The sequence below is a fragment of the Cyprinodon tularosa genome, unplaced genomic scaffold (assembly GCF_016077235.1).
Source record: "Cyprinodon tularosa strain WSP-4 unplaced genomic scaffold, ASM1607723v1 ctg263, whole genome shotgun sequence".
NCBI classification, from domain to species: Eukaryota; Metazoa; Chordata; class Actinopteri; order Cyprinodontiformes; family Cyprinodontidae; genus Cyprinodon; species Cyprinodon tularosa.
In genome coordinates, this window is record NW_024038967.1 from 442,162 (window position 1) to 464,157 (window position 21,996).

Below are 21,996 nucleotides of genomic sequence, written 5' to 3' on the forward strand. Positions count from 1 at the left end.
TATTATAGATCTAAGGAATCTGCCCCAACAAAAAAAAAAAAATCTGCAGGACATATCAGGGATCAGTTGGACAGTAGGGTGAGTATTGGCTTGGTGTTGCAATACGATATTATCACGATATTGCATATTGTGATGCATACTGCAGATTCCAGCAATCAAAATTGGTATCCATGTTTTTTGGAGTTTGAGTCAGTCCACGTCTTCCACTGTGACTGCCTCAACTACAAATATATAGCTGCACCGCACAGCAAATGGGCTCCACAGCTCTATCTGCCAGAGTGACGGTGCAGAGGCAGCCCATTTTTCCTCATAAGGTTAAAATGTTTTGTTTTTTAAATCGATATTAGGAATTAAAAGATCGGTATTATATTGGGCAGTCGAAAATCACAATATATCAACAAATGAATTTTTTCCCATAATTGGTATCGGCCTTTAAAAAAACTATTGGTTGATCTCTATAATGGTGAATCTCTATCTTTTAAGAAACATCAATGGTTAATGGAAATAAGATGTTTCATGTGTTTTGGAGAGGGAAGATCTGGAGAAGGAAACAGATTTTGAATAATCTTCCACATTGTCTTTATTTGTTAACAGCCTCCAATGCCCAACCCCTGTGGTAAAATGAGGGAAGCATTTTTTAAAAACACCCAGAATGTTCTAGATTAACTTTTCCACAAAATGTTTTATACATTCAATTAGGGAGAGAAAAAAAAACTTTTAATTAATGACCTATTGTCTTACCTTTGACGTCTAAATATAACAAAACGGAAACGGAAAATATGCCCCTCATCCCCGTTATCTTCATATGTCAGGTAAAACCACTCTTCTGAGATGAACGACGACTACCAAGGAAATAAAAAATAAATGCTCAAAATATCAGCAACTTAGTCCAACAGGGATCCGTTTGACAAACCAAAACAATAAATCTCATCGCTGGAGAGCTCCAGCAAATAGGATAAAGTCCCTCTAACAACCGTTAGAGCTTCCCTACATCTCAGTTAACCATTCAGGAGGACTGCCAAAATAAAAGCCTGTCATGAACTCATTGAAACACTAGGTTATAAATAAAAAAAGGGTTGAACAAAATGAATAATAATCTTTAGTTATTTTACCCAGAAGATCATCTGAAAAACCTTAAACAAATTTTGTTTAATCATTTCTAAGTTTAAGAGGGTTTTTTTCTTTCTAGTAGGAAATTGATCTAAGTTCTCTCTCTGGGGTTTTTCACCTCTCGTTAAATAACATTTCTACGTTTTTTTTTTTTCTTCTTACACACATCCTTCCCACAGGAACCGTAAAGCTTCTGCATATTCTTAAATGAAATATTTCTTTATAGATACACGATTTATTCCCAAAGTGGTTTAACTTCTGGTTTCCTTTACGAGTTGAAATAATATAATCTAGTAGAGCAAAAAGAAAAGGTTTCATTTCATACAATTTGATTATTCAAATAAATTGGAATGAATGGAAAAATCACCTCCATCTTTATCTCTAATTTCCTATTCTTTTAATGGTTTGGAAACATGTTGCTCTGAACCACAAATTTTTTTTTCCTTATACGAAGAGAATCCACCCAAATCTAAACAAATGTGCAGCACCTGGTACCTCAACGGCTTGAAATATCTCAATTTTCAGTGCGTGTTTTGGGTTTCCCAAATTCAGACTAACAAAACATTTCCCTGCTTCCTGCTTGGATCTCGTTTATAGAGCTCCTGCATGTTGAGTCACATTCCATTAAGACACATTTCTAAATTGATTTTGAAGTTTGACGTTTGGAAAAACTTGATTTTAGATTTTATTTAAAACTCAAGGCCCCGGCAAACATGACACCATTGCTGGCCTAAAGGTAACAAAGGTGACCCTTTCCCCTGCTTCTAACAGGTCAAGATACAAATAAAATGCTGCATTTTTTTTTTTTTTTGCTGACAGTTCCCCAACTAGATGTTTTCACTAACTAACTACTTTAAATGTGGACAAATTCTGAAACATATGACCTGATATTATAATACATTAGGTACCATTAAACATATGTTAATATTTCAGATAACTATCAGACACCACAGTGAAAGTCCACCTGGCTCGCTTCACCATGCAGTCAAATAGGGAAGCTTCTATCAGCTTACTAGTGTTACACCATATTCTGTGCCTCATGGATCCCAACATATGAGGGAGCGCAGAGTATAGTTCCTGCTGTCTGTTTAACTTAGAGCGAATCACAGCGCTGTATGTGATATAGAAAAATTACAACAATAGCATCAGCATCCAGGACATAGTATAAGGAGCTGCTCTGCCACTGAAGGGGGAAAGATCAACAGATTCTGACGAGATAACTAGGAGAAAAAAAGCTTTGTCTCAATCAAAGTACCTCCAATTGTAGCTCCTATCCCCTGTTCCAAGCTCCTGTCCCTTAACCTTCTGTAAGATCAACAGTTAGACCACCTTTGTTGGTAGAATAGGAACTATGGACCACTTTGCTGAATCTGAACAGCCTTTAGCCTTATGACTGTCGTGATGGAATGGACAAATACATGAATGAAGCTGTTCAGTATAGGACTACAGCCTTCATGAAAACTACAACAAAAAAAACAGTCTCAAAAGTGTAGTAAATAGCTAAAAATCTACTCTATAAAACTCAAACTCATCTAATTTAGCAGAAATAGCTATGCAACAGAAACATGTAACAATTAGACTGCTACTGCATAAAAAACTGAGATTAGGCAACTGCTGGGATGGTTAACGGTGTAAATAAGAGGGCCTCAAATTGCAAGAGGCATAGAGAAATGTAAAGTCATGTCTGCAGCTCACTAAGGCTGTGTAAGAGAGAGCAGGACTTTCTGCAGATAACAGAAAGGTTAAATGTATAGCAGCACAGTCGCTCTTTTTTTCCTTCGTCCATCATGCTAAATATTGTATTTGGAATCAAGTAGGTAAAGCTCAATAAGCTCAGGTTACAGATTGAGCAATGCTACAATCACATAAATTACTAATATATGTATATATAGGTGGTTTTTCTCACCTCTTAACATCACTTCTCTCCTGTTGCTATCTTGGTAACTAGGGGTGAGCATTTGTCATTTATTTTATTGTTATCGTAATAAATTATATCCACCATTGTTTCTAGATAGAAGAGCATCATAAAAGATAATAAAAATATGTATGTTCACATGCAGTAACTGTGACCAGTGTAGTGATAAAAAAAAAATCACTGTTCTTCATGTAACTGGTGTCACACAGACTGTTTTTAGTTGTTATACTTTTCTAGAGTAGCATTTGTGACAAGCATACCATTAATTTAAAAAAAATCTGCAAAAAAGTTATGTTTTTTTTTATCCTCAGTTCAAATGTTATAACAGTTCCTCACCCCTAATGGTATCTTTAAACAAAAAAAAGGCAGTAGAGGCGCAATGACAAAGAGAAAAAAAGAAAACCAGACGGAAACAATTAGGATAAATGTGGAGAAACTCAAGCTAAGACAAAGGGCACAAAACTAGATTACACTCTGCAGAGGAGGCTGAGTAATTAATTATATCCTGCAAAGAGGAAACACAATGAAATGTCCCCTCCAACCACACATGCAGCTCAAACAACGGAGACAATCACCTTATGTTGAGCAGGCTAAACCTCTGCGCCAAATTCCGCACTATTAGTCACATAAAGTAAAATACAGCCTCGGAAGAAGAAAGAATATCATCGTCTCTTCCCTAAAATTCTACAGAAACTTAATTTCTAGAGGTTAAAAAAAAGGAGGATGGTCAATGTTCTGACCAAGAGTAGTGTAATGAGGTGACTAGTTTAGGATAGAGACCCCTAAGAGCCTCACCGCACACAAAAAGTATTCACTGTATCAATTTAGGGCAAGAATGAAAGCAGCATTAACAGGAATTTTAAAGTAAGAGGAAATGGAGATAAATTATTGTCTGTTAATGTTATAGTTAATTTTTTGTACTCATCTAAGACCCAGAGTGCAGTCAGAAGTTTCATTCACAAGTCTCCAACATCTTTACATTTCCACTGATGTCAGAGACCACAAGAATGTAAGCCTTAACATTTGAAGGTATTTGGGGTTTCAAACAACTTGCAGTTTAGACCAGATGGAAAAGACCTCCTAAGTCATAATGACTGAGTGTTGTGTTTTACTGAAAAGGGAGACTTACTTTTGATTGTTGGAGGCATTTAAATTGATCTCAGTTTGTTTTTCCTAAATAGAAAACCAAAAATAATACATAGTTCAGCTTTGGTGTCTCTCCATATTTGGGAACCATGCTGTTTACAAAGGCTTAGATGGATCCAACTTGTTCTTCTTGCAAACTCAGCTTTTATGTATCAGAGCTTGATGTGCCACAATAACATAATAATAGGTTAGATTTCTGAAGTGAAAACAGGTGTCTTCAGCAGTGTCACACATCTAGAGGCCAACATTGTAGCCCCCCCCCCCAGTTCTTATGGATTTTTTTGTCGTGGCAAAAGATTCTTCCACGTAAGCGTTGGATCTTTGTAGCCCCTCCAGAGTAAGTCCTGACTATTCTATGCCCTTCGCTGTTTGATTAGAAGAGTTATATGGAGCCAAATCAGTGACAGATTGATATACAGTGTGAGTTAGAGCATTGAAAGATAAAAAACTGTACATTTAGACATGGAAAATGGAAATGCTTCCATTTCAAGCAATGAAAATCCTACATTGCCTCTAAAAAAAATTATAGAAGTGAAAAAGGAGCCTTCAGTTTGGCCCCGCCCCCCAAAACGAAAACAGTTTCAGCTTGCGGTCGCATTGTAGCCGCAGGAACTCTGCAGTGACACTGAAATCATCTCTCATTGAAAAAAGGCTGCAGCTAAAAATGTCAGTATAATCATAAACTTTTTTCTGTTTTAAAGGGAATTTTGAAATTTCAGTATCTGAATTTTCAATGTTTGCATTTTGAGTGTTTAAAGGTTCAATGGTTAGATTATTTATTGCCAAATTTCACATTCATTGTCAATCCAAGCTGTCACTGATTTAGCTCCATTGAGTTAGGAAGACAAAGTTATAATAGATATAGTTAAAATTCCTAATCACATGTAATAAGATGTTCCAACATATAACATGGCTGCATTCTTCAGTTATAGAATATATTTTCCAAATTTTACAACCAAAACATTTAAATACCACAAATGTCTTCTGGGTTTTGGCAAATATCCTTCTTACCTTCCTCCAGCTCGTCCAAAGATGTGATTTTTCGTGATCCGTCAATGGTGAAGATAAAGCGGACTCCCTGGGGCAAATTGATGTGGTCAGAGAGGGAGCGTGTGAGGTCAGCCAGGAGGGAATCGAAGGTGCGAAACCTGTCGTTGGCCACGGCGTACACAATGCCCTTGAAGTATCGGTCCCCGTTACGGTAGAAGCGCACCTTTTTGGCCTTCTTCTCATTGGTGAGTGCCTGTAAGGTGCGCGTACGGTAAAAACTGCAGTGGGCGCTGTGCGTGGGGCTGGGCAGTCCGTTCATCCGTCCGCTCCGTGGGTTACGGGACGTCTTGTCCCTCTCGTCAAAATGCCCAAAGTCCAGCTCCATGGTGGCTGTGGTGGTTGTGAAGGATGTGATGTTAGTGGATCAGTTCTGGAGACCCTGAAAAGATAACCGACAAAGCACAGTTATTAAAACCCTTTGGAAGGGATCTTCAGTCGATTGCCTTAAATAAATCTGCTTAAATAAGGGGTTCCTACTGACAGCAAAAAAAGGACTGGTTTTGCTTATTAATTGTCAAGTAAGAGCAAATTGGTTTCTTATAAAAAGCAGGGAATTACAGTCCTCCTGTAATTCAGCCTATAACCACTTCAAAGATCATGTGTTCAAAATGTTTACTGTTCATGTAAATAACCTTTAATGGATCTTAAGGCTTCATCTTACTGAAAATTAACCTGAAAAGAATCAATTATACATGTCAGCGAATGGTCAACAGTTACATTGTGTTACTTTAAAAGAATATAGAAAAAAAAATGTAAATGTGCACGTCAAACCTTGAGATATGATATGGGCTTACAATTGGGATTGTTTTAGTTTAGACCAAGCACCTTTCTGCAAACTGCAAGGCCTTGTAGTTTGGGAGTCTTGGAGCTGAAACTGCCCAGTCCTATTCTGTCCCCCTATCAACTGAGAACATTTAAGCATTTTATAAGCCAGCAAATGTAGAGTGGGACAATGACCAAAGACTGCTTTAAAGATTAATAGTGGGAGAAAACGTGGAGTAGGTGGATCAGGATGGTCCTTTTTTGTTTATTTCTTTTTTTTTTTACTTTAGCTACACCCGCATCTTTACAAATTTATTGCTGTCAGTATAAAAAAAGAACATAGGACATACTGTATAAATGACTTATTCAAATAAATCTCTCAGACACAAAGATCCTGTGATAGATATTATTAAAAGAAATCTAAAATTATCAGCGGAGGATTTTACATATATAGTGCCAAAGCAGGAAAATACACATTTTAATAAATTCCCTTATGTCGAGCATGATAAGTCGCTCTTCACTGTTGCATTTGCATAAATACCTACTGCTATATTTGGTAAATTATTACAGTAGGAACTTCAATTACATAGTAAATGAAGGTTTATGTGAACAAAGTGAAGTGATCCTTAAAGTTTACTGTACATCAGGTTAAGATTTGGCTGGAATGGTAGGAAGTCAGATTTGTTCCATTATTGTTGTAAAGGGAAATGTTTGTAAACCTTTTTTTTAATCAAATGTTCTTTTTCTAATATTTAAACTTTTTTAATTTTTCAAATTTTATGTTTTCAGATTTTTTCTTTTGATATTCAGTTCTAGGAATTACTTTGTTTTCCAATAGTTTTTCAACAGATCACATTCTCTTCGCTTCAATGCCAATACAAGCGTTTGTCTTTGACCAATGAAAATTTTTCTAACATCCATGCTAACCAATAGAAAATCATCTTTGCTCCTTCCTCCAGAGGAAAGCCCGCCCCCAGAAGTGAAGAGAATATGATCTATAAAACACAATTTGAAAATAATGGAACTCATAATTTACTCATGAGTTACTCTCAACACCTTATTTGAGATGTTTTTAAGGTTTAATTGCTGGATTGCATTCTTTTTTTATTTTATTTATTTCCATTTACAATACATTTGCTTTTTTTTGCAACAAGAATGGAATAAATTCATTCCATAGACAGAGACTCTGAGTAAAAACATTTCACAGATTTCAGACAGAAATTAAAGACAAAAAAAAGGTATGGTGAATGTATGTATCGTATGGTGCATAACTAATTTTTTGCAATCATGTTCATCATGTTTACACTGATGTTCTTTCATAACATTTATTGTCAAATTTGATTTTAATAGCATTTACTCTACGACTGGGATGAATCAATGAATCGTAATTAATCAATTATTGAAATAATCGTCAACTAATTCGGTAATCAATTCATTGTTTACCGAAATATAGATATTGTAAAATATGCCTTTAACTGGTAGAGTAAAACAATAATAATAATAATAATAATCATATTAAAGTTGAAAAAAAGATATGTAACATTTTACATTTAAAAAAAAAAATGTTTTCGTCTGTCAATATGCTCTATCCAGAACTTCTCAAGTGAAAAGTTTTAGTTTCAACTGGTTTGATTTAAAAAAAAAAATCTTCTTAAAGAACCTTTGGCTGTCAGATTATTACCGTAATGGTAAAATGATCAATATGTAAAATAATCGTTAGTTGCAGCCCTACTCTACTGTACGTACCAAAACTCCAGTCACTCCAGCATTTTACCTGGTTTCAGATTAAAACAGACAGAGGTAGTGTTTCTCTAATAACTAATGTGGGCATAAATCACTTTTGACAATACAACAATGTATATCAGTCATTTTATCAGTGGTCATTCTGCACTCAACACAAGGCTTGCCTTAGCGAATCCGTCAATTAAAATTGTAAAAAAAAAACATCCTATTCTTCATCAATGTGGTCAAATTTTTTGATAGATTGCAGTTTTACAAGGTAGGCCTTTTGCAGTATTTCCATTTGGTTTAAAGTGAATTACCCAAGGACAGCAAACTGTTTTTCAAATTTGAGGAGTTTTCTGCAATTTTAATGTTCTAATGAAGCTTATCTGACGCAATACTTTAAAATCCACATTAGAAAGAGCTGATCGAAAAAAAAATAGTGTATGGGTCACATTAAATTCTGCAGGACCTACTGAACATAAATCAGGTATGGACAGCAATAAAGGGCACCAATCCTATTTGAGCTGCTTAAATCTACCAAAAACCACAAGTGATACTAACTCAACAGAGATAAAACTCCATCAGTTCCTTTTTAAAATGTTTTTTTTTTCCTACCTTTATGCATTAAATGGTAAATTTAGGAGAAGCAATTAAAAATGATCTTTCTTTATGGTTCTCCAAACTGTTTGTGAGACAGAGGTTGGAAATATGGATAGATTTGCGTCTAAGTTCTGACTTACAGTAGCACACACTCACAGCTGGAGCCTCAAAGTGGTATCAAATATTTAAGAGAACAAACTGTGGCATTAAAAGATTTCTCTTCGCAGCATTAAGCTACAGGATCACAGTCACATAAACCTGAAACCAACTCTCCTAAGTACATTTACCACTGATGTTCCTGTTCAACCAGTAAAACATGCAACCCCTCCACCCCAGGTTCACACACAGGACAATCCAGAGGAGACTTTCAAAAGCAAAATGGTTCAACTCCTACCTGATTCCTGCAAGAAAGTCCAATAGAGTCAAAACAACTTCTGTTTAAAGGACCAAACTGAACAAACGGTACACACCCACTCAACCCCCCCCAATAAAGGGGGAAGCTAGCTGTGCAGAAATGAACGATCTGCTCCAGTGATTTCTGCTCATTTGAAACAAACTTCTAGCAGGAGTACAATTTTGAAAAGCATTCATTTGCATCAGCTGTCTCTCAAAGGGCATCATGACCCAACAGAACCTGACAATAAGCAACAGGCTTTTATTAACCTTACCCATTTGATAAACACTTATCCTTCACTTCATTAACTCACAGCACTAAACAATCTGTTTCGTATGTCACTAGATCTGCTTTTTAGAGAAAGAGAAAAACAAAAAATGTACCTTAATGTTTTTAAATTTTCTTTCAGGATCTAGTTTTATAGGGAGAGTAAGACTAACATGGTTTCCCATGATCACTATTTTTAAAAATTGCAATCACTAAATGTAAAAGTATTCTACTCTCCAAAAATCATCAAATATTCACACTTTGTTTAAGACGCCATGTTCCATTTACAGCTTTTACAGCAGAGAATATGATCAATTGCAAACATACCTGCACTAATCAGCCAACCACAACTGTAATATTTAAAATTTCATGCCACATTTTTAAAGATAACTAATATTAACTGTCAACTTATCATTAAGGCTTTTCTAAGTCATTTTATCCTGCTGTGGAGATCTCTGAAAAATAAAGCCATACATGCAATCCAAGATGGCAAAATGCTGCTGCTTAGGGCAGCCAGGCCAGCAGAGGGAGCATGTCACTTCTTAGAATATGTCAGTTCAACGGAAAAGCCTATTAAAATATCTCTCGTCCTCCTACTTTTAAATCTGCTTACAATGGTTTTTATATGAGATGTCTCCGATGTAAGAAACATATGAAAATATGCCTATATATCCCAGTCAATAAGCAGAATATACATCACAGTATTTAACACTATTCTAATTTGAAGAAGGCATTCCATTTTTTTACAGGATGTGTTTGAGCTTAACGGCAAAACTTGTCAAAGTGTACTGGGTTGGATAGTACTACAAAAAGGAATAATATTACTGCAATTACAAAAAAAATACTTGAATGGTTATATTAATCTAAAAAGATTAATTAGTGAAGAGGTTTGATTTAAACTGTTGCATGGTGGAAAGTCGGTTAATTATTAATGGGGAGCTATTATCCAATTTTTTTATGCATACCTTAAAAAAAACACACCAATAAACACATAGAGTCAAGATATTTCCAGATATTTTTAACAAAATTCAAAGTTATGCCAAAGCCTCGTGTCATTGCTTCAGAGTTAATATAAAAACATCAGTAGGGATTTCATCTACAGCCCGATTGTATACTTTTATTATCAGCGTCCATCCTCCCCTATACTCAGAACAACAGCAGACGGAATGTTAGAGAGGAAATAAAAAAGTATTTACAGCTATTTACCAATGAAATCATAAAGTAAAATCAGCCCCCCCCCCCCAAATCAGTTTCTGCTTCGGTCCCAAAACAATCTTTTCCCGGCTCTGACTCTGATCCACCTCTGTTTAACACCCCAGTCTACAGCACCCCTTGGTTGTTCAGATTAACTAAAGCAGTCACCACCCACCCACCCATGTGGCAGCCCCCTCCCAGTCATGTTAACCTCATGGCTAGGTTGCTGACTGGCATGTTTTATGACAGGAGGACCACTGTGACAGGGGTGGGACGTCTGTGGAAGGGGATCCTCCTCTGCTGACAAAGGCCAGGTTTCGGGGCCATCTGGTGCTCTTAATAGGCAGAGCCAACAGTGACCCTTCCCCAGCAGAGACTCAACCAGGACAGTCCATTGTCTGAAGCAGGGAGCCTGGCTTCAGGGTGACATCACCATCACTGCTGCTGTTCCTGCTGCAGCCGGCTCAGGTTCATCCGGTGCATCCATCTCAGAGGAAAGAAAAATCTGTTTTTATACATAATTTTCTCTAAAATATTTTTTTTTTTCTGAGTGGGTGCTTTAATATTAACGATAGCTTATTTTTTTCCCAAAATGAAAACCAGACTTCCCATCAAGCAGCACTGCAGTAACACTGCAGGGTGTCGTTGATATGTTTGGCTGCTTCTGTGTTCCTGTCTGAACCACCCACACAACACCCACTGACCACACACACCTTTACCCAGACAATCTAATGGTTTTTCCCGCAGAAAAAGAAGAAGAAAAAAAAAAAACAACTCCACCATTATTATACTGTAGAAATATTTTTTCAAAGCACAAGGTGGACATAAAAGCAAACTTTCATTTCTGATGAATGAATGGGATAGAGCTGCAGCTTTAGAAACAGCGTGGGTTTCCTATTAGGCTGGATAAAGGGGAGGTTCACACCTGCACCAGAGCAAAAGATAAAGTCCAAAAACATCCTATTGCAATGACAAACCCAACTGATTAAAGTCTATTTAACATCTGTCTATTGCAGTAAATCAGAGCAGCTTATTCCCCAGCAGCTGGAGGAGGAGGAGGAGGACTCACCTGCGCTGCAGCCGGAGTGAAGAAGGGAGGAAGGGTGTGAGAGTGAGAGAGGGAGGGGAGCTGGATGTGAGTCTATGCAGCAGGATAGCGGCACGCCGTCTCTCCTCCTGCCTTTGTCTGCTTCAGTCTGAGAGCCGAGCCTCCCCGGAACAGCCACTGGGTCCTAAAGAGCTGCGGACCCGCCCACTGTGGAAAGGAAGGTGAGCGTGGGCTGGAGTGGGTGGGATCAGGGTCATTCAAGGTATGTTCAGTTAGACCAGAACAAAACTTGCAATGAATTTGTGGTTATTTAGAGTTATGACTGAGAGATGAAAGATATGATAAAGATAAGTCTGAGCCCCCATTAGGATTTTATTCTTCATTACTATTTTAATTATCTTTGATCAGGAAAAGAAACTTTTCAAATTCCTTTTTTTTTCTTCAGATATTTGTGTACAGACAGGTTTAAAAACATTTTTAATTTGTTTCTTATGTGACAGGATATTTTAACAGACAATAAAGAAATATGAAAATCATTTATCTGTTTTTATTTAGTAATTGATGTGACTTCTCTGGAATCAATGGAACCTTTTTTCAACATTTAATGTGAGAGAAACCAGGGGCGGAGCTAGATGGGGGGCCAGGGGTGGCCATGGTGATTTTTTGGGGCGATTTCCCATTCGTGTGAGAATTTTTAGATCTGATCGTGCGTCGTAAGTCGTGTAGTGTACAGGGGGTAACGATGGCAGATCATTATCTTTCGACCACCTTCTGTTTAAGATTCAAATATGTTTGATTTTCTTCCGACTGTCCTGGGCCAATCGCTCAGTGCGCATGCACAAAGAATGCAATGAGTGAAATTGAGTTCTTTCTGTAAAATTGACAGACCGTAGTAGCCACGTTTGCTCAGTCATGTCTTTGTCCAAATACGTTGTCGCCTTTTCTTTTTAGGGCTTTCAGCACAAAATTGCACAAATTTCCAAGGCAGCGCGGTTCACTATAGTGAGTTTAACATTCCCCTTCTATTTGTTTGGCTTCAGGATAGAGAGCTACAAAGCAGCTCCATCTCATTGCGGAGCTGAGTCCAACCTGCTTTTTAGTCGTACAGTGTGAGCAGGTAGATCGCATCAGAGCATCATGCTGCACATACATTGTGAGCTGTGAACTCACACTGTACGACTAAACCCTGCGGTTTAGTCGTACAGTGTGAGCTGCAGCTGCGTGCAACGATTGAAAAAAATCGCAGTGTACGCCTGGCTTTAGCCAATCATTGGCCACCCCTATCTTTTTTTCTCTCAAGTAGAATATTCGAAACAATTTAATTTTATATACATTAAAAATGACTTCACAACAGAAACACTGTGGTTATTATGCACATCAATATACCAACATTAGAGATGATTAGTACATATTTCATGCTCTTTCAGAACTAGATTTTGGGTTATATGCCGTAAAGAGAAAATGATGTGACTCTGCAAGTCATCTAAGAGTCTTCAGTGAAATTATAGATACTGTAAATAACTATTTAAAAAAAACACTATTAAATTATCAATTTATGTTGATATTAGTACTTGTATATATCTATTTAATGCAGAATGATATTGATAAAAGTAGGAAAGTAATGACGATAGAAAAGATGTTCACTCCAGAACTCAAACCTGAAAGAATTTTATCCAATTTTATCCAATCCGTCTTTTATCTAGACGGATGTTTAAATATATGCATCTATTTGTTATGAAAGGCTGCAGGAAACTATAGTTTGTCTTGATTTAGAAATATGGGCGTTGTCCTTGTTCCTGTTGGAACAGTGAAGATTGACCCTGAGGTTCTGGAGCCTATCCACTTTCGGCCAGCCCTCAGTGTACATTGGTTATTGCCTGGTCACCCTTATAAAAATTTCTGGCTACGCATCTGAAAGAAACTGAGTCTTCAATACTCCTCAAGACATATTTACGTAGAATAGCTTTTATTTAATGAACTGCTTTCAACCCTTTTTGAAAGGTTTGGTGAACTTTTGGTTAATAGTTTAGTGATTGTCTTTTTTTTTATTTATGAAAGGTGCAATATAAAAGTGACTTTCTACTTCACCATAGGTCCATAATATTTAGTTTCCTCCACCGATTCCCAATCAGATTAAAGTCTGGACTCAAGCTGTGTTGCTCCAAAATGTTAATATATATTACAGTGTGGAGAAACATGTTGGTAAAATACACAAAAAAAACCTTTAACTTTATTTACCAAGGTTATGAGTAATTCTGGTCTGAATTTAACAAACAAAAATATAAAACAATACATGATTTTCTGGTATTCTTCCTTTATGCTCTCTACATTTGGTCTCAAATAGTTTTCATTCAACTCTGTTACCTTGACTTATCACAGCATCCCTGTTGAATTTTGCCCTTTAATATTACTACAAAACAGCAAAAATATTGTTCACAATGATAGACAATAAAACATCTGTCTCTAAAACAATGGAAAGCAAAAAAAAAAAAGCAATGTAATTTCTGAAGATCCAGATCTGATGTTTCCAGATCTGCCAGGTGGAAAACTGTCAGCTTCCTTATCATATCCAACCATCTTTGCTTCTGCATCATCCCGATCTCTCTCAGCATCACCAGTCACATAACTTATTTTAGGTTACAGGTTTTTCTGTTTTAAGATCATACTTTTGTTCTTTTATTTTATCATATTTTTTTTGCTTTGTTTTTTATACTATTTGTTTGCGATAAATGTTTCTATCTATCTATATCTATCTATCTATCTATCTATCTATCTATCTATCTATATATATCTATATATATATATATATATATATATATATATATATATATATATATATATATATATATATATATATATATTTATATTTATATTTATACAATGAAAAAGAGGTTGCATTTCTATTGTCATCTGTTTGGGGAAATCTATCTAGACTAATTATGGTTGACCAGCAGGTGCCGGTGTTCTTAAGGACAAACAGTCAAAAGAGGAGCCACAAACATCAAAAAATACTTTGAAGCTAACAGTCTTAAGATTTACCCCTCTGAACCATATTCATGAAAATATCAATGATTTTTTTTTTCTTAATTTATTTATGGATTTATGATACAGATTTTTTTTTTATTCTAACTTATCAGACTGCTGAGAAACGATGTGTCCCTTTCAGATAAAGCCACACATAGATGCATGGTTTGGTTGAGCTCTTTGTGGGGAGCACATGAAAGCTGGATTACATCATCTCCTCTGCCCATCCCTTTTCTTGTTCCCTTAAAAAGCCATTTCATTCTCACTGGTCCATGTGACTTGAGCACCATACCAGTAAAAGCATGTGAAGAACCTCAAAGTTGTTCCTGGTACACAATCTGCCCACTTTCTTATTGTTGCTTTTCAAAAGTGATCTGTAGTTTAAAAAAAAAAATCCCATCACTCCCCTTAGACCTTATTGTGTCCTGTGTTTGGTTAGATTATGTTTGCATGCAGGGATGACAAGAGTGAGAACATTTTAATGATGGGAAGATCAGCCGGTTCTATAATGTAAGCTGTGATTTTTAGTTTTTTTTATCATTATATGCAAGGGTTCGTACAAAAGATGCATCAAAGTAATCTGCAAGATATCAACAAAGGTAGCCACATGAAACAACGAGGCAGCACCCTTTGCAATCATTGGAAATTCTGATAAAGATGTGTAAAAAAAAAAACATAAAACAAATTACTGCAGCATGAAAAAATAGAAAGGTTAATTGTTTCTAAAAACAAACATTACAATACGACATGTATTTCTGCAGTATAATATTTGTATAAAGTAAATATTACTGAAGGATTTTTTTTGCCTTATATATTCAAGTTCCAGAACATTTAAGAATTTTGACTGATCTTTTTCCACAGGGTCTGTGTAAGATGGGACACAAAGGCCCTTACTTTACAATGGGAAAGATGAAAGATCCTTTAATTCAGCAAAGGTTCTGTAGGTGTGTTTTGATCTTTATAAGAATGACTATGAGAAATTAGCCTGTTTGCTAAACACAACCATAACTACAGTAAATGGTTAGAAAAGAGTAATACATTTAGAATTATGCTTGACTCATCCACTGTGCCCATCACACTGCCCCCTACAGCCTAGGAGAATATTGGCTACTGCACAGAAAAGTGCAAAAACTGCAAAAGTTGTCAGTTTGATTTAGTGTATCACATGCATTTTCCACATGCATCTTGTTAGTTTGGTTCGCCTTGAAACAAAAAACGAATACATGAAAAAAGTCTTTGTTTTATGCATTTTATGCTACGTGTGGAACAGAAATTTTTGGATACAAATCTTGTGGCTATGCAGGACATACACTATATTGCCAAAAGTATTTGCTCACCCATCCAAATTATTGGAATCAGGTGTTCCAATCACTTCCATGGCCACAGGTGTATAAATTCAAGCACCTAGGCATGCAGACTGTTTTTACAAACATTTGTGAAAGAATGGGTCGCTCTCAGGAGCTCAGTGAATTCCAGCGTGGAACTGTGATAGGATGCCACCTGTGCAACAAATCCAGTCGTGAAATTTCCTCGCTCCTAAATATTCCACAGTCAACTGTCAGCTGTATTATAAGAAAATGGAAGTGTTTGGGAACGACAGCAACTCAGCCACGAAGTGGTAGGCCACGTAAACTGACGGAGCGGGGTCAGCGGATGCTGACGCGCATAGTGCGAAGAGGTCGCCAACTTTCTGCAGAGTCAATCACTACAGACCTCCAAACTTCATGTGGCCTTCAGATTAGCTCAAGAACAGTGCGCAGAGAGCTTCATGGAATGGGTTTCCATGGTCGAGCAGCTGCATCCAAGCCATACATCACCAAGTGCAATGCAAAGCGTCGGATGCGGTGGTGTAAAGCACGCCGCCACTGGACTCTAGAGCAGTGGAGACGCGTTCTCTGGAGTGACGAATCGCGCTTCTCCATCTGGCAATCTGATGGACGGGTCTGGGTTTGGCGGTTGCCAGGAGAACGGTACTTGTCTGACTGCATTGTGCCAAGTGTAAAGTTTGGTGGAGGGGGGATTATGGTGTGGGGTTGTTTTTCAGGAGCTGGGCTTGGCCCCTTAGTTCCAGTGAAAGGAACTCTGAATGCTTCAGCATACCAAGACATTTTGGACAATTCCATGCTCCCAACTTTGTGGGAACAGTTTGGAGCTGGCCCCTTCCTCTTCCAACATGACTGTGCACCAGTGCACAAAGCAAGGTCCATAAAGACATGGATGACAGAGTCTGGTGTGGATGAACTTGACTGGCCTGCACAGAGTCCTGACCTCAACCCGATAGAACACCTTTGGGATGAATTAGAGCGGAGACTGAGAGCCAGGCCTTCTCGTCCAACATCAGTGTGCAACCTCACAAATGCGCTTCTGGAAGAATGGTCAAAAATTCCCATAAACAAACTCCTAAACCTTGTGGACAGCCTTCCCAGAAGAGTTGAAGCTGTTCTAGCTGCAAAGGGTGGACCGATGTCATATTGAACCCTATGGATTAGGAACGGGATGTCACTTAAGCTCATATGTGAGTCAAGGCAGGTGAGCAAATACTTTTGGCAATATAGTGTATGTCCTCATCGTTTCTTTCACTAGGAAAAATTTCCAAAAAATATGGCTTTATGAACAAAGTTATGGCAAAATTAATATTCTGACATTGCAAATGCAGTCATTTGACCTAAATCCAATAGCTAACCTAAAAAAGGAAAACCTGGATATTCCATAGGAATAGCTTACAGTTTAGAAACCCATCTCTGCTCAACTTAGATGCAGTTGGATTTGTTCAGAGCAAATTTTGAATAAAGAAAAAAAAACGAAAAAAAATCTTCTAATGAGGCTATATTTCTTTCATATTTTACACTATGGGAACCCTCATACAGCTATGCTCTGATAAGAAAAGGAAAGAAGAAGAAGCGGGCTAGCAGCTCTGTGTGTGAGCTCCACTGTCAGAGTCACGCAAGAGAAGAAAGGTGAGATGTTTTCCTTTGAGCTCTTGCCTCATATGGGTTGAAATGGGGCTAGAATTGCAAAACAGAGCCGAGCAAATGAAAACAAATGAACCCTTCTGTTGTGAAAGTTATTACATTTAAATGACTTCTTGGCCTTAAAGCAGCTCAATAGTGTAAGGCTGGGTTTCACCAAATTAAGTTTTCTCCTCAAAACTTTTTTTTCATTCTGCTTGTTCTGTGGAATATATATATTAATATACTGTTTGGATGAAAATAAACATGTAGAACATTAACATTACATGTAAATTAGATATATGCTACCTATTAACTTTTAATGAACTTCTCTTGATAGAAATTGATTTATTATTTTGAGTATTTATCTCATAAAACATACAAAAAGTGTAATAAATCTTGGTGAATTGAAACAGAAACTATAGATCTTTACATTCTCCCAGATTGTGCTTCAATCAGAATTCCTCTTTTCCTCTTAAAAGATCAATTTTTTTTTAACTGTATGTTTTAAACATTTATTTTCATTATCCTTTAGATTTGCTACCAGGGTGGAAAGAGGTTTTATTATGGATTAATGAAAGTCAGTCTGATATGTATCATGTTAATCACCATCATTAATTAACCTTTCTTCTTTTACATGACTCTGACTTGCAGCTTTGCAAAGAGACGACAGAAGACGTAGACTCTGCACGGTGGACTGGGGTCTCTTTGTCATCATCTGCTCTCCCCTCAGGCAGAAAAGCTTTACTTTATAACTCAGCTGTTGTCACATTCTGGAGCCTCTCCTTTGCATGTCACACATAACTCTAATTCACTCTGATCATTGGCTGCTACACACCTCCCTCTGTGAGATGAACCTCTACAGAAGAGCGAAGCACAAGCAGAGTTTACAGGGTTGTGTGCAAATGGGGGAAGAGGCGAAGACGTTGTTATTTTTGCTCTTAGCTGGGCTTTTTGTTTAATGGAGACCCCCTAGAAGGGAACAAAAAAGATCAGGATTATCCAGAATCTGGTCATACAGTATGATTCTTTATTAAATGTTGAACTTTGCTGGCTGGAGGTGCAGCCTGTTGGTTTTACTGCTTCATATTCAAGAGGTTGAATCATCACTGCTGACTAATGATTTTGCCTTTAGCTGCTAAATCACAGGGTGACTGGCTCCCATGAAGTTGTTCTAGTTGAACAGTTGAACTTTACCATAATACTCAGCCAAATATTATTTTCTTAGCTGTGGTCATCCCTCACGCAATAGGCTATGATCTGGAGGATGAACTTTACAGTACATATAACTATATACAGTAAGAAGGGAGCATCACTAATCGAAAGCGGAAGAAAGAATGGCAGAAAAGGGAGACGGGGAAAAAACACAATGGTTTTCTAGGGAAAAAAAACAAAGGGTGAAAGTATAATTGGAAAAAAGAAACAGGAAGGAGGAAAGATTAACTAGACTATGACTTAAAGCTGCACTTTTATACAAGCAAAAGCAAAGCATAAGCATAATACAGATAAGTCTTACCTCCATTGTGCCTAACATAATTCTAAATGTTTCTAAAATTCAATTGCAAATGGTTGTTTGAGAAACAAATTCACTGCCATGCCCCTGAGATAGCCTTGGCTTGTCTCCTCCTATAGGTCCATTTACATGGACATAAGAAATTAAGATAAACAACAGATTAAACTAGACAGCTGGTTTATGCTGACTGACAATCCAATCAGTGTGCATGTAAAGGTGTCGGTATCAAGTTGTTCTGAATAAAGCAAGCTGATGACCTTTGAGTACTTTGATATGATCTTAATACTCAGATCGGCATGTTTACATGATACTTATTCATTTTACATCTAGCATTTTATTCAAGTTACTTATGTCCATGTAAACAGTACGACCCTGAGCTTTATGATGTTCAATTCAAATACATTTCTATGGCATCAGTATTCTGCCAAAAATCCAATAATGCACAATAAATACTCCTTCAAACCTTTTTACCTCATACAGATCCTCATAAACTACTCCTCAAGCATGTTTAACACGTGTAAATCTATTACCACTGGGCCCCAGCATACATTCTGTGCACTTGTGTCAACTTTGGTCACTTGGAAGGCATTACACGTCAGAAAAAGCAACCCGCTTGTGATTGACTACTTTTCAGGAAACCCCAAATCTTAAGTTGTGACCTGTTGACCATGAACCAGCGTGAACTGTCCTCCAGTTTCCAGCTAATATTTGTGCTAGCAGAAACTATCATGCTATTTTGCCCAAACTTTTTTTGTACATAAGTATGGATGTAGAAAACACTTATGGAGAAAGTAAAAACTGCAACTAAAACAAATAATGTAAGAAACATTTGCTATGTAGATAAAATTGTCCAGTTGTCCACCTATTGAGCCTGTTGAAACCTATTATGTGAACCAAGGATATGTGAATGTGCTCCTTTGTGTACCCAGGATAAAGAAGTTTAAAGTAGTTCTGAATGTAAAAAAGAAAATCTATATTTTATGCCTCCCCTTTTGTCTCCCAACACTTGCACTGTGATCAGTTTGCATTTCAGGACAGAGCTTCCTGATGAGCTCATCCAACAGCTTCCTGTCAGATGCAGATCCAACAAACCCCACAAAAAGATGGCTCCCTCAGTTGTTTAAGAATGAGACACAACTATGCACTAGGACAAAAGTAATTTAAAAAAAATGCTAAAAACACAAATAATTACACAGACTTGCCTTTAAAGACAAAATGCAACATTATTTTCAACTGAAACGCAACTATGTAAGTATTGGTACCTTAAACTAAAATAAACTAATGATCAATAAAACTTCAAACTTATTAATCAATTAATAAATAAAACAGATGTTGGACTGAATCAAAAGTGTCCTGATTCAACAAGAAAAAGTGGGATTTTATTCAGACCAAATCAGTTCCTTCCCTTTTATCTCCTAAGGCGTTTTTTCCTGAAAAAAAATAAAAAGCAAAACAACTAAATGCAATGCTTTAGGATTAGCAGGCTACAACTACAGTGCCCCAAGTTTTTAAAGACAACATAGCTGATTTTTTTCTTTAGTTTGACTCTATGATCCTCATCTAAAGAGCATGATTCAAGGAGGTGCTTTACTGACATTGATTTTATACATGTGCAGTTATCTGTAGATCAAACGTTCCTTATCTGTGCTGCTCGCCTCTTTGGGCCAAAGCTGCATCAGGTGGGCTGCATGCAGGATAAGCATAAGTGGTTCACAGCTGGTGTCGGGGGAAACACCAGAGAAGGGTGGGGAGTGCTGGACAGCAAGGGGAGGGCTGGTGGTAGAGATACTGAGCTGAGGGGGGGGTTGCAGCCATGGCGACTGATGGAGGAGGAAATAAACAGATGTCCACAAGCTGGCAGCCAGGCTGAAAGTGGCCTAGCCGTTGAGAGACAGGTGGACGTCCAGAAACACAGCGGGACTGCAGAGTGGCTGCGAAGCCAAGTGTATATGCCCATTTACAACAGTAACAGCAACATTTCTCATAAATAAATCTGTCACTGTTTCTTTGGAGAAAATACCATAAACAAAATTTATATTTGGTTCATCTTCATCGGAGGGAGGGATAGAATTGCAAGATCATCTGGGGTGTGTGTGGTGTTTATTTCATCGAGAAAAGTCAATATTTTTAAAGCAAGAAAAGTAAATATTTTTAAAGCAAAAGTTTTATTATAGTTTGAATTGTTTTACTTTTTCAGATACAAATTGTTGTAATTTTGTGAGTTATTCATAAAAGAGCATTTTTTCTAAAAATAAAAATATGTGTTGGGCAGATTTGTATTCATTGTTCATTTAATCAATCAATGATTGATTGACTTTATGATCTCAGAGTGGAGAAATGTACTCGTTATTATAATGTCACTAATCCATTAAGTCCACAATGTGTGCATTCGAATTGGAATATAAATATATTTCCTGTCATTTTAGTCTCATTTCTAGGTTTTGATCAGCTCTGCTGTTCATCTTCTCACACAACTCCAGCATTTTATCAGGTCTGGACCAGGAAAAGTCACAAGTTGAGATTTAAGATTTATAGGGACAAATTTTAATCCCCTGTAAGCTGCTTAATCTGAGTGCAGTTAGACAAGGAGACTCAAAGTCGCCGTTGCTCTGGAGGAGATGTCAACATGACCCTGGGCAAAGCACTTCAAAAACAGCTGCTGTGAAATTTTTTGTTGGACAGGAGCAAAAGAAAAAATAATTCTGGCGATGAAATCCATAAGCCATTGAAAACAGTAATACAATTGGACCCTAATTAATGGTTTATGTGTATCAAAATCACATGCAAAATTGATAGCATGAGCAAAGCTGATATGCTAACCAGGTTCAAATTAAATTCTTTTAAAAATGAGGAACAGCAGCCACACATTTTTACATGTTTGCCTACTAGTATATGCAAACAATGCAAACTAGTATATGTAGGACATATGCTTCAAACCATAAGATGAAAGATTTAGCGTTTATAATTGTTCTAATCTTTAAACAGCAAAATTTTATATTTTCTCATGTTTTTAGTTTCTCAATGTTTTACTGTGACATTAATATTAACCAAATATAAAAACTATTATAATAGCAGTCCAAAATGTTTACCAAAATGAACTGTATTGAAAATATGAAGAGAAAACTAACTTTAAGCTTGTCTCATTGTTTTAAACTTATATATAACTTATATATATATATATATATATATATATATATATATATATATATATATATATATATATATATATATATATATATATATATATATATATATATATATATATATATATATATATATATATATATATATATATACAGG

The 21,996-nt window shown here is 36.7% G+C and overlaps 1 protein-coding gene and 1 long non-coding RNA gene across 2 annotated transcripts in view; one reads left to right on the forward strand and one right to left on the reverse strand.

Moving 5' to 3' along the window:
• Positions 1 to 11,390, reverse strand: part of LOC119786036 (neuronal migration protein doublecortin-like) — a 35,503-nt gene extending 24,113 nt beyond the window's left edge. The window contains exons 1-2 of the mRNA XM_038289085.1: positions 11,233 to 11,390; positions 5,183 to 5,600 (exon numbers count right to left, since the gene is read on the reverse strand). Coding sequence (XP_038145013.1) covers positions 5,183 to 5,546 — 364 coding nt within the window. The 5' untranslated portion in view covers positions 5,547 to 5,600; positions 11,233 to 11,390. The remainder of the gene's footprint in view (positions 1 to 5,182; positions 5,601 to 11,232) is intronic.
• On the forward strand, positions 11,079 to 18,450 carry LOC119786037. The gene is made up of 3 exons (XR_005281135.1): positions 11,079 to 11,432; positions 17,103 to 17,192; positions 17,838 to 18,450. It is a non-coding gene; the product is annotated as an uncharacterized LOC119786037 (long non-coding RNA).
• The last annotated feature ends 3,546 nt before the right edge of the window (positions 18,451 to 21,996 follow it).